Source organism: Paralichthys olivaceus, chromosome 10 (assembly GCF_024713975.1).
Source record: "Paralichthys olivaceus isolate ysfri-2021 chromosome 10, ASM2471397v2, whole genome shotgun sequence".
In the NCBI taxonomy this organism is placed as follows: Eukaryota; Metazoa; Chordata; class Actinopteri; order Pleuronectiformes; family Paralichthyidae; genus Paralichthys; species Paralichthys olivaceus.
The window spans coordinates 21,992,371-22,005,344 of record NC_091102.1 but is presented as its reverse complement, the minus strand read 5'-3'; the positions used below and the strand labels follow the sequence as shown (position 1 = coordinate 22,005,344).

Below are 12,974 nucleotides of genomic sequence, written 5' to 3'. Positions count from 1 at the left end.
ATTTCATCTTTTCCTGAACCTTCACATAATCCATTCTGCTGTGCACATGTTAACATTAAAACTAAATTAACATTTGGTGATGCATCTGGAGAAGCTATTATATTATATTTATTATATTTGACTGAATCAGGTTAGAGCCCTGGGTTTAGGAGTGGGTTGTTTAGTTCAGAAAAAGTAGTTATTGCTTAATGAAATGGTTTTCCTTATAAACTTTGTTTTATAATATACTTTAGAGATAACACATTTTGTTGTTAACACATTAATTCGGTAGAAAATACTCATAATCTATGAATCAGGGTCATGTATCATTAATCAAAATTTGCCATTTGTTCTCTTTTATTACAATCATTGGGGTGAAATGGAGACACACACACAGGAGCTTTGCATAGAGTGGAAATCAGAAAAGTGGAGCCAGGTCCTGTCAGAAATGTACTAAGAAAGAAGAGCAGTGTGACTGTGAAGCAAGTTACCAGTTGGACCAGTCTTTTGCAGCAGAATAGCATCATTATGGAAAACGTCAAACTGACCAAGTAATGTGAAGCATTGTTGCCCATGCCGGAAATCTGCGTCTCAAGCAAACATGTAGTGACGTTCTGTCAGGATTTTTCAGGATTTGTCAGGAGCCAGGAGCAGGATGTGTGTGTGAGACAGTGAAATAGAGAGCAGGTCTAATGGTTGACTTTGAAAGTCCCAAACCTTTGGTACATTCGGTGCAAAATATATATATTTATACACACAACAGGACAGACATACATATACAGTTATATACAAAGAGACAAACAGGACCGCACACATGGTACACGTACATGTGCTCTCACATTTCACAAAATCAAAACAGCCCCACCGATTCATCACTGATTCATGAGCGATGAAACATATCGACCTATTACTAAGATAGGCAGACGTGCACATATGAAAGTAACAACATTTTTAAAACATGCTGCCAAGATACTCGCCACCACACTGTCATAGAGAAAACAAACGATTGCAGTCACACATTGTCAATTATCAGAGCTAAAACTAAGTGACTGAAGCACCGAATTCCCACACCTTGTTCCCATGAGCTTCACACTCAAGGTATGACAGTGGCAGGTAAGCATAAGGCCGCATGCTTAAAGTAAGCGCCACAACCAAAGTGACACAACTTAACCAACTCCCTCACCCCTTTTTCTGAATGGGTAGCAATATCCTCATGCAAAAAAGCTAGTAAGGACAGTGTGTTGTACTATTTCAGCATGCAATATCGAGCTATAACACAACGCCATCTAGGGGTTTCTGCCCTGGCTCGGCTCACAGAGCTGACCAAGAAGATCCCGCATGCAGTATTGGGCTGGGAGAGCGGGGCTGGGATACAAAAGTCTGCCTCCACAACTCGCATCACATGTGGGGCTCATCTCCATGATTCCAGCCCCTGTGGTTGAGCTCCAACAGGACTTTTTACAGTAGGTGTAATCTTGCATGCACCCCATAGAAAATGTGTGTGTGTTACTGTGTGCGTGTAGGAAAGTGTGTGAGAGAAGTGAAAGGGTCCCTTGGGGGATGGTAGTGCACTTACAGAAATGTTGTATCACTGGCTTTAAAGACAAAGCTATTGTCTGTCATGACAAAACTTCTAAAATACAATATCCACACAGCCCTAAAAGGTCAGTGGTTTTTCCTGACAACTACATCCTCACACTTCTGGTCATTCAGCACAGACAAATCACTGCTTCTTTGTTTTAATACCTTACTGCCCCCTTGTGTTGATATCTGTAAAAGGAACTTAACCTGCAGCTCCTACAGTTTCATCGTCTTTGATTTGTGACACACGTGGATCTGGTCAAACATAAAATAGCTTCCCTTTAGAAAAACCCAAGAGGTACTAAAAAAAAATCCCACCACTGCACCCTGAACAGGAACCTTGGTTGACACCAGGTTTGTGTCTTTCAGCTAACAAGGCCTAATCCGGTGCCAACATCGGGTCAAGCGCCCCCTCATTCCTCAAGCAACTGCGTCATATTTCATTTCCTTTCACTTCACTTCCAACTTTGTGTTTCCTCTCCAGCCTGTGTGAGTTTTCCCTTCCTCAGGGTCCAACCACAGTTGCTTGAGGTTCATACATTCAGTCACTGGTTTGGTACATTCATCACTTTCACTGGGCGGGAGGCGATTGCATCAGTGAGCAGGACCTTGTGTGTCACACTCATGAGCAGGTGTCATCTGTCTGTGTGGGAGAGAAAGTGCATTGGCCGCTCATGAGAAATGTGTGGAAGAGTTTGAAAGACAGGAACCCTGCATGTCTATATGACTGGAGTGTGTCAGTACATGTATCTGGAGTGAGTGCATCTGTTACACTGTAAGAAAATACACTAGAAGGTGCAAGGCTAATGCTGTAGTATTATATGTGTGTGTGATACTGGGTGTCCTTGTTGAGTGTTTCCGGAAACAAAGCTGTGGCTGATGTGTCTTAACCTCTCATGCTCAGATAAGAGCTCTGATCTTAGAGCAGTGAAGGTAACAGTCCTGACACTGTCCATACATATTTTACTGATGCTTATGAAATAACCAAACTGTGACATGTACTGTCAGTCTCTGTTTAGTCAACTGATTTGTATTTGTTTATTTGCTTGTGTGTGTGTGCGTGTATGTGTGTGTTTGTGCACACCAGTGTATCTCCTGCTCCATTGAATACCCATTTAAAAGTCAAGAAGGTCATATTTCCATGCTGATAAAAAATCTTGGGAGAAACACTGGTTTGCACTTCAATAACAAAATGTCCCATGTTTGTTTGTGGGTGTGAGTGTATATATATATATGTGTGTGTGTGTGTGTGTGTGTGTGTGTGTGAGTGTATATGTGTATAAGTGTGTGTTATAGGTGTTATAGTTTATAACACTGCAGCCTCAGTGCAGGAAGGACACAGTTTAGAGGTCCAGGGAGGGAGGAGGGAGTTTTGTAGTTTTCGAGCAGCTGTCTCTGAGCTGCAGGTTGGAGAAAGAGGAGGAGGAGGAGGAGGAGGAGGAGGAGGAGGAGGAGGAGGAGGAGGGGAGGTGCTAAAAAATCCAGTAACCAAGGCCATTAACTGAAGAGATAAAGCACACATGTGGCTTAATGAACAAAGGTTACCATGACAACAAGAAACTGCAATATACGGCTTTTCGCTCTATTTTTCCAATTCTCCGTCTTTCTTCCAGAGGGTGTTCAAGTGATGGATCGCTGTCAAAAATGTAAGAGAGAGGCGGAGAATTGGAATGAATCCTGTGTACTGAGTGAAGAAAAACCAGTTGTAAAAAAACTGCAGCGTTATCCATGGGTGGGTAGTTGCCATTTGAGGATATTAGTTTTATTTTCCATGTCCTTCCAGAGATGTCCAGGGGCTTCTCTGCCTTAAGCTGTTTTGAGGTCACTCCAAACCGAAAGTGCTCGTCTCCTCTACAGCCGTGACCAGCTTCTCGTAGAGCATGGAGAAGGAGGAGTAAGGTGGGAGGTCCAAACGATTAAAGCAAGTGTGAGCCCTGTGCACATAAACACAACACACAACAAATAAATAAATGTGAAATTGAATCATTATTCGACTACAGCAAATTATACAAAGAACATGTAAATATGAAACTTAATGGCAGAAATGACAGAAATTAGTTTTAATTCATTCACATCTTTGACACATCCACTGATTTAAACAAGTCAGACCAAAGCAGCAGATCTTTGGGTGCTGGACAGTTTGAGAGCCATGGCATTTCCTAAACAGCCAAAGAATCCCAATACCAAAAAAAAAAAAAAAATCGGTATGAGATCAGATGATTATTAGGAGATGCCAGACATGATGACTGGTAAAGAGTCACTTATACAAAACAAAAGGTTGTGTGTAACATTAGTCATGCCAACAATCGTCCTACCTGGGTAAGGAAGTGATTTTTCCCCACTTCTCGACACAGAATCTGCGAGGTCCATTACTCCCCCGTAGGGAGGCAAAACCCTCGTAAGGAATACTGGAAGTGCCTGTCACAAACTAGAGACATGGAAGAAACAAAAGTCAGATGAAGTATGAAAACAGCAGCCTGACACATTCACATTATTCATGACTTAAAACTGATATGAATTTATCGTTTTAATTCTATATATTCATCTGAATTCTTACAAGTCATTTTACTGAAAATTTGGAAATGGAGCATAAGTCACACTAACATCTTGAATCATTTCTCAAGCAGGTTATCAAGGTAGAAGCCCGGCCGTTGTGATATGAAGGTTTCACAGTGAGTGGTGTGTGGTGAACGCATCTCTGCAGTGTCTGCAGGGGATCTGGCCTCCACACGGGGGCAGTCTGTGTACATGCGCTCACCCACGTGCCCTACCTGCAGCAGCCTGAGCCTCTGCTCATTGTTGAATCTCTCCACAGCCGCCCAGAACCAGCGAATCACTATGTGGTTGTCATGGTAACCTGGGGGGAGGTAAATGATGATGGTGCATGAGTCAGATGAATAACAAATAAGATCTCCGTCCCTTGTTCCTCTGCTCTCTCACTATTTCTCGGCTTTGCTGTTTGAATGGGCCCTGCTGTTTAATCTTTAATGGGCTGGGCTGTTTGGTCCGTCTCAGTCGATTCCTCTATTAAAAGAGCCTCACACTGAGTCATGGCCGACTGTCAGCTTGAGTTCTCGTCCCGCTGCTGGCGGCTTTTCAAATGTATTGGCCAAACCTTTAAAAAGCCCTTTAATGTGATCTCTTGTAAATGCCTCGGACACTGGCGCTTGCATCTGAGCACTGTGCACGACATGTCGAACAATAGTTAAATTGCAAACAAAGGTTCAGGTGCTCATTCTACAGTGCATCACAGCAGAGCCTAATGAGGTGGTTTAATATTATAATGAAATTATCTATCGAAATCAAGAATTATGATTTGCTCTCAATGATACAAAAAACAATTTAGTAGTTTATTGCAGGAGTAAGTTAACCGTGAATTTCAGTGGCACTTTGACTGAGGATGACCGTGGATCAGATGGTTAACTGCAACTGTTGTAATGACTAGTGTTATTTTCTGGATGTAGTGTTAACCTCTGCGTAATACAGGTTCAGTTGTCACATTTGCAGATTCAAGCTGCAAATGAATTCACAGCAAGAGCCATGGAATGTTAGTGAATTCAATAGTTTTCCCCGGTTGCTGTCAGCGCACCACAAACACACTGATCTTCGGATTCACATACCTCCTCTATACTCTGTGTTGATCCTCCAGTCCGCCAGGTCGATCTCTGCAGTGCCTGCGATCACCAGCTCCAGCTCCCTGGCATCAAACACTGACACCAGTCGCACATCCACCACCTAACAAACACACACACACACACACGTGCATGTTGATGAGCACATGGATAAACAGAAAGAGCAAGTTCATCATTTATCACAGTCCTCCCACATGTGCCAGCTCGAAGACAACAGTCAAAGAAGATCTGTGGAGACACACAGCGAGACAGCCGGCAGGGGGACAATCATTGCTAGTGAAAAGTTTCCATCAGTTTGTTGACAGTAAATTAGATTTGTTGAGTAAACCAGAGCCTACAAAGTAACACAGGCACAAACATATAGCCCACAAAGATCCAGTAATCTGTCAACACAAGGGATACTGGAGTTTGTTCAACAATCTAAACATCAGTCCACATTACAGTCCACACTTGGTTCACTCTGTCATGCTGGGCTCTCACAGCATGTCCGACCGCGGGGCTATCAGATCTCAAAATCTATTCTCCTACACTTGTAAATTATTATGCCACCTCTCTAGTGCAAATACACACACACACTTCTGTTGTTCAGAGTTTAAACAGGTCTCTGGAGACATGCGCTTACTTTCACATCCAAACTGAGCAGTGCACGAAATCTAAACATTCAGTCTGTTATATAAGAGGGTACCTCTTGACTAGAATCAGAACAGACATGAAACAGATAAGTGAACTATGCCATCTATTTTAATTTATATACTTCATTTCTACCCTCCTACATCTCCCTTGTGAAAAGGAGGTTCATCAATAAAAGTTAGCACGAGGTTACAAGAGTGACCTCAAGTAAAGCTCTCGTGTACAGTTGCCACCTTGAGATGCGTGTGTGTGTGCGTGCGTGTGCGTGTGTGTGTGTGTGTGTGTGTGCATCTGTTGGCCAATTCCTAGACTTATTCATATAATTGTACCATCACATCACATGTTGAAACAATACATTTTTTCACAATAATTTCACCATCACCATTACTTAAAGGTTCAGTGTGTAGAATTTAGTGGTGAATTTGCATGTTGCAGCTGAACACTCTTCACCTCATCCTCCCCATTAAAAACCTGTGGTAGCCTTCAATTTTTATGAAAACTCAAAAGGTCTTTAGTTTGTCCAATCTGGACGAATGTAAAAAACATGGCGGCCTCCGTAGAGAGGACCCCCTCCCGGTGTAAATATAAAGTATTTAAATATAAACAGGCAATTCTAGGGTGAAGAAACAACAATTTGTGCAATTTGGGTGAAACACACTAGTGAGAACATTGCTAGGATTGATTTACATTCAATTTCTGCCAATAGACCCATTTCACCTAAATCTTACACACTGGACCTTTAAAACTAATTTCAATTGTTGGTGTTTAATGATATAATGATTCTAATAACAGCATAAAACATTTTTGAAAAACTTTGAAACGTTATGGGACAACATCTTTAACCCATCCACTGATTTAGACAAATCAGACCAGGTAGCCACTCTTTGGATGCTAGAGAGTTTGAGAACTATGATATTTCAAAAAACATTAACAATTTTTTTTTAATCGATACATTGAAAGGATCAGATGATGATTAAAGGCTGACAGACAGATGGCTGGTAGTCACTTATATACATGCAAGAATTGGTGTTAAAACTGTGTTTAATTCTCAGCAACCAAACTCTCAATCAACAGTCCCTCTAGTGTGCTATGAATCCCACCTACTTCACAACTAAGACAGCCTCGTGACCTCAGTAACGTCTCTAAACACTGACAGAATAAAATGTGCTATACCTCATAAAAGCCTCGCACCAGGCTCTCCGTCTGCTGAGCCACTCCTCTCTCTATACGCCACTTGACCATTCGCTCGATGTACTCCTTCTTGTTCTTCTCGGACACAGGGATACCAGCCCCGCCCGGCTTCAGCTCTCTCTCTGTAATCTGCAGGATCACAGGCACACATGCAAACATGAGATTCAACTGCAGATTTCTTTTCATTAAGAAATCAAACAATCAGTCTTCTACCTGTCCAAAAACCTCCTCATTGACAGTGAAAGTGAGGTCCAGCATATCTTCAATGTCGTTGTCCTTCATCCACTGAAGACTCTGGTGAAACTCCTCGTCCAGGAACTCCAAGTCACTCAGGTCACACGGGCTGCATGAGCACAGACAGATGTTGCACAGAGTGTACAGCATTTCTAATTAAATATTTTATACAAAATTAACTTTATATTAAGAGACGTGCACATTTTTAACACAGTATACAGACAGTTTCTGCTTTGTTGACACACATTTCTTTTCTTGACATTAATTTCTCATTACATGTTTTAGCTGAAATTGAAATGATTTGAAATTGTCTTTATGTCCACAGATTTTCAACACACAGAAAATGTTTGATGAGTAAAAATGTTTCCATAAGGCTATGGAATACACTATATATATATATTTATATATAGTCCTAATATTTATTTTTATTTATTTCAATTTTTATATATGTACGGTATATATATTTCCATTTTATATTTTTATTAAGAGATTATGAATATTTTTTGGGAACTACTGTTATTTTAATTATAATTAATTAATTCTTTTTGTTTGATAAATGCTCAGTGATGGTGTAGTAAAGAGCCTTATTATTACAAAAACATCTGTCATCTAACCCAAACCCTGAGTTGAATCTAAGATCTAGGATCTAAGTGGAACTGGTGCCCTGCAAATTATAAAGGAACAGGAACTACAGAGGGAAGCAGGCTGAGGGACGTACATGCGAAGAAGCCCCTTGTAGAAGGGTCGGGTAAAGAAGGCATCCAGCAGGTACTGATGGACAAGGGCCAGCCCCAGGATTCGCCCACTGAAGCGAAACCTAGACCCAGCACAGGAAACACAGGAGAATACATGAGCCAGCATCGGATCAGGCAATGACGCCTGCTCTGAGTAGCAGTAGCAGAGGTTCACTCTATTCTTTCTGCTGATTCATATGGATGGACGTTGGTTGGTTGTACTTGTTTCTTCCATGATGTGACAACCTTAAATACCCACATCTGTTATCTTCTTCATCCAGTCTAGGTATTATAATTATCCGGTGTTGTTTTCTGTCCATCCATTTATCACTCTGATCATCCATCTTTTATCAATCCATCTGTCCATCCAACCACTGTCTCTAAGGCAAAAATTGACTGGTGAGCCATGGACTGCTGATCCAAATTTCCACAGAATTGCTTCTATTTTGGGATCGGAACACAACAGCAGTCAGAGCAGCTAAATTGAACTTTACAGTCAGCACAGCAGCAAATGTAGCTTCAACAAATATGTGGTGGATAGACAGACAGGCAGACTGATACTGTATCGGCAGCGCAAACATATGAGATCCTCACCACTCGTGGTGGTTGTCTACAAAGGCTGACATGGGGCTGATCTGCACTGTGTACGTGTCATTGGCTGAATATTCAAACAGGCCATAGTATGGGTTGAACAGCTCTCTGGACACCAAGAAGAAAAACTCTCTGGAGGGACCACTGTAGTCCAGTCTGCAAAACAAAAATCACAACACATGTACATTAAATACACGTCAGTAGGAGAAGTGAAGCAGTGAACATTCATCAGCGACTGCAGCTCGGTCACACAAACCGATTAAAGGAACAGTATGTCATTCATGTCCAAGATTTTGCTTTGGATGAAAATATTCAAAGCAAAATCTGGACAACTGGTTGTTGTTTCAGCAAAGATACACCCCCACAATCATCTGCTCCTGGGCATTTGCGACAATAAAAGGATGAGTGATTATACAATGACAGCAAAGCATACATCATCATATCAATATCTCATTCCACCACGAATAAAATCACTGTAAACATGCTGTCAATCATCTGCATAAAGAGCTTGTTTTCCCCGCCCACTTGCACCAGCTGCTAATACACCACAAGATGGTGGAAAGTCTGTGATGTTATCAAGGTTTGTGCAATGATAAGATGTGAAGCTCCAGATTGAATAATTGATTGTGAGAAATACACACATTTCACATTTGCACTGTCTACAGCATGATAAGGAAATGAACCGGGAATGAAAAGGTCATCCTCACCCATCCTCGCCTACAAAGCTGACATAGAGTTTACTCCTCTGCAGGTCTTTACGGGAGTAGCACATGATTTGGTTAAAGGCGTCTTCCAGAAGGTGGTCCCTGCGTATGATCAGCCTGGGAGCGAACACACACACACAGTATCAGCACATAGTATTATATGCAGCCCAGTTTTTGATGGTATTTTACATTTCAATAATGTGTATTTTGGGTTTAAAGTTAAGAGTGTTTGTTATATTATCATTAAAGTCAATAATAGATGGTTTTAATATATATATAAAAAACGTGCAATTTCCTTAAATTGTCGAATACCGTAGGTGTTTACAGTGCTATTGTGAGGTGTGTGTGTGTGTGTGTGTGTGTGTGTGTGTGTGTGTGTGTGTGTGTGTGTGTGCGAGAAGCGACAGTGTAATTCACTGATGTGTTCTTAATAGTTTGTGGCCAAAAAGGAGCTCTATGTCACTGAGGAATCATTTAGACACACTGTACTTGTTAAAAACATGAAATATTTACAGACTCATCCTTTAAAATTGTTAAGCTTACCCATCTAAAATATTAAAAAGATATCTAAACACCGGTCTATGTGACATTACATTTTTTTCAGAACTATATCATCATAACATATATTTTCTTCACTTCAGAGAAACTAATGTCCCCTTAGTTTTGAATGGAGTCACGTGACAGCCAAGGAAGATGAGACGGAGATGTCGGTACTCATGCTCTCCTGCTTCCCAACCCACCACTGAAAACACATCCCTTGCTTCCTTGTCTTTGTGTTTCCATTCACTTAAAACAGTAAATGAAGAAGTATTAACGAACCGGCCATAGAAATGACTGCTATTTTTATATAATTTGATAAATAGAAAGCATTGCTATATCAGGAAACCCATTCATAAATCTCTTTAAATTGCAGTTTTTAAACATACTTGACTTTCCCTGGTCCTTGGCCGTAACCTTTGGTCTCCAGCTTTCGATAAAAGTTTCTCAGTTTAGCTTCAAAATCTCGCTTATAGGGAGCAGGAGCACGAGCATTGGCTCGCTGAGTGCCTGAGATATAAACAAAAGAGTGAGAGGGAGAGTTAGCTGACCGACAGACAGACACAAACAGAAAGAGAGATGGGGGAGTAAATGTAACGTACATATAAAACAGTAGGCACAACAGAAAGGAAAAAGTGGGCAGAGATATAGGGAGAGAGAAATGAAAAATATTAATGATCTCAAGTGGAAAATGGTTAACACCTGATTGGGTGAAGAGTCTAAGAATCTGAGGTAGCCTACTATATGCAGGTTAATCCTGGATTGCTATTCTGTATCAGACAATTTAAAGAAAACAACAAACAGACAGAACCTGTTTTTCAGCTCACAGCTACATCTCTGCTCCTGCATCTAAATGTCTGTAATCTCATTGAATAGTTAAAGGTTAGCAGAAGGCTGAGCATAAAGAGTCTGCACAGAGGGCCGGAGAGATGTAGCTGAGCGGTGACTTATGAGCTGAGGAATCGAAGCCTGTATCAGTGAACGGTCAGGTGGCCAAGAAAGTGAGCAGGTTTCCAACTTCTCTCTCAAGCTCTCTAATCTTTATTTGTAGCACTGAATCTGAGAGTAACACTGTATGCACCAGTCTCCAAAGATTTAAACAATATTGTGTCTACCAAAGAACGTATGTATTTTGTATGTCTTTAGGTTCAATTTTCCACAAATAAAGTCATCTTACATCCTCTCTATGATTGCAAGCTTTTCACTTCAGAACAACTATACACAGTTGATTTCTAGCAGTGGTAGGATAACAAATATGAAGAAGTTCTTTTCTTTCCTCACATGGCCCTTACACCCAGCAACAAACTGTTCAGTCTTCTGAATTCAGTTTCTTTTCAAAGATATCTTGCCAATTATATCCAATTATTCTGAATTAAGTCAAGTGGTTGTGGTTTGGTGTATTTCAGCTCTACACTTCTGATAATAATCGGAGTGTGTGGCACATTAGAACGATGTTACTGCCGTGGATTGAATGACTTCAATGGGAAAAGCTTTACACTTCATTATGATATTTTTTCTTCAAATCTCTCCGGTTGTTATGAAATGAGTAAGTTGTGTTATGTAAAAAAATGTCTATATTCATTTGAAGATACAGGACAGAGAGCTAAGTGTGGACTGCAGTATGAACTGTCTTTATGAACAGGGTGGGTAGGTAGGAAGGAAAGGAAGAGTGTGATTACTTTTGTACATTCATGTCTTATGTTTTATCTTAGCCAGACATCAAGCTCTGTGTCATACAGTATGGCGGTACTATGGAATTGCTTCTTGTATTTAATAAGACAATGTAAACCAAATCTCATGGAATTTCATAACAGGTAGGAATCTAATAAAGACGAGAGGTAGTGTCTCATGCCAATAAAGCTGCTGCGGTCGGACTGCCTGGTGCAGACAGAGTGAGACAGAGACTTACCAGGGGAGCTCTGAGGAGAGGCGATGCTGTAACCTGGGTGAAGTAATGGCGGCACATATGACATCACCTCCTCCTCAAACAAGCTGGAGCCAGCAGTATTGCATCAGCATCGGTGGAAAAAAAACAGAGAATTAAGACTTGTATTGGAAGTGTTGGGGTTATAACTGATTATAATTTCCACAAGTGAATATTAATCAGGCCATCAAAACCACAGACATGCAGGGGACCCACCTCAGCAGCATGACGAGGTCAGCGTCACTCGAGAGACGAGCCAACCCACTGACGCCCTCACTGCGAATAAACTGGACCTTGTCCCTGCAGACGCACAAAAACACACACACACGTGTCAATGGGCAAACTGGCTCAATCCATTAGGATTAAAGGTTAACTGTGTGTTGAAGTTGACTGATGATGATGATAGTGGAGGTGCTGGAGCTGAACAGGGCTGGTAGGGGAGAGTAAAAATGGAAGCAATGAAAGAGAGACAAAGAGAGATTTCAACATACTTGAGTGAGTGGTTCCTGGCGAGCTCGGGTTGCCTTTCCTGCAGTATCTCTAAGATGTTGGGTTGCCGTAGAAATGCCACGATCTTGTCATTGTAGGCTGGAGGATTAAAATAAGACAATTAGAAATGTGTGCACTGTGTCTTGTCTCTGCATGTTTACACTGTATTCTTGCATCTATGCACATGTGCATGGGAACCTGCTCGACTCACCGACAGGCACCACATCGTGGCACTGACTCCGACTGGAGCCACTGAAGGTGCTGGAGGGGCGGGGCATGGCGGGCTGGTTGGTTTGGCGAGAGTCGTCAACTACCTGTGACAAAAGGAAGCACTACAGTTCAGGTCGCATCCTAGTTCTGACACCGACCCACCGAACTGACCTCAACGCTACCAAATCAACACCAGCTGGATACTGGTTAGTTTAGCATATTCTCACCCATTTACAACAATCAGCTAGATAATGGTTGGGATAAAACAGAACATGGTGAAAAGGTAAAAATGTGTGAATACAAATGTGGATATTTCTGTCTTGAGATGTGGTGAACACAGAGCTCCTGTAACATTGGTTTCTTAGGCAGTTTTTAATTTGCAGCAATATTTTCTTTTACCACTCTCACTTATGTTTTCATTGTCTGATGCTGTCTCACCATTTCCCTCGGTCAGCTGCTCTCTTCTCAATGAATTGACCTTTCTATGGTCTGTGTGTCTGATAAAACCAAAAGTCCAGCACATTTTAAACATGTTTCC

At 41.4% G+C, this 12,974-nt stretch overlaps 1 protein-coding gene across 6 annotated transcripts in view; it reads right to left on the bottom strand.

Moving 5' to 3' along the window:
- Window positions 1–312: 312 nt before the first annotated feature.
- Window positions 313–12,974, bottom strand: part of hecw2a (HECT, C2 and WW domain containing E3 ubiquitin protein ligase 2a) — a 34,563-nt gene continuing 21,901 nt past the window's right edge. For 4 of the 6 annotated variants that reach the window (XM_069532675.1, XM_069532676.1, XM_069532677.1 and 1 more), the window contains 14 exons: window positions 12,438–12,558; window positions 12,229–12,325; window positions 11,954–12,037; window positions 11,723–11,805; window positions 10,203–10,323; window positions 9,280–9,393; window positions 8,576–8,728; window positions 7,966–8,064; window positions 7,227–7,356; window positions 6,996–7,142; window positions 5,181–5,295; window positions 4,332–4,417; window positions 3,876–3,988; window positions 313–3,494 (listed from right to left, as the gene is read on the bottom strand). In XM_069532675.1, the coding sequence (XP_069388776.1) occupies window positions 3,383–3,494; window positions 3,876–3,988; window positions 4,332–4,417; window positions 5,181–5,295; window positions 6,996–7,142; window positions 7,227–7,356; window positions 7,966–8,064; window positions 8,576–8,728; window positions 9,280–9,393; window positions 10,203–10,323; window positions 11,723–11,805; window positions 11,954–12,037; window positions 12,229–12,325; window positions 12,438–12,558 (1,575 nt within the window). In that variant the 3' untranslated portion in view covers window positions 313–3,382. The remainder of the gene's footprint in view (window positions 3,495–3,875; window positions 3,989–4,331; window positions 4,418–5,180; window positions 5,296–6,995; window positions 7,143–7,226; window positions 7,357–7,965; window positions 8,065–8,575; window positions 8,729–9,279; window positions 9,394–10,202; window positions 10,324–11,722; window positions 11,806–11,953; window positions 12,038–12,228; window positions 12,326–12,437; window positions 12,559–12,974) is intronic. The other 2 variants (XM_069532678.1, XM_020099586.2) reach the window with 1 other exon arrangement.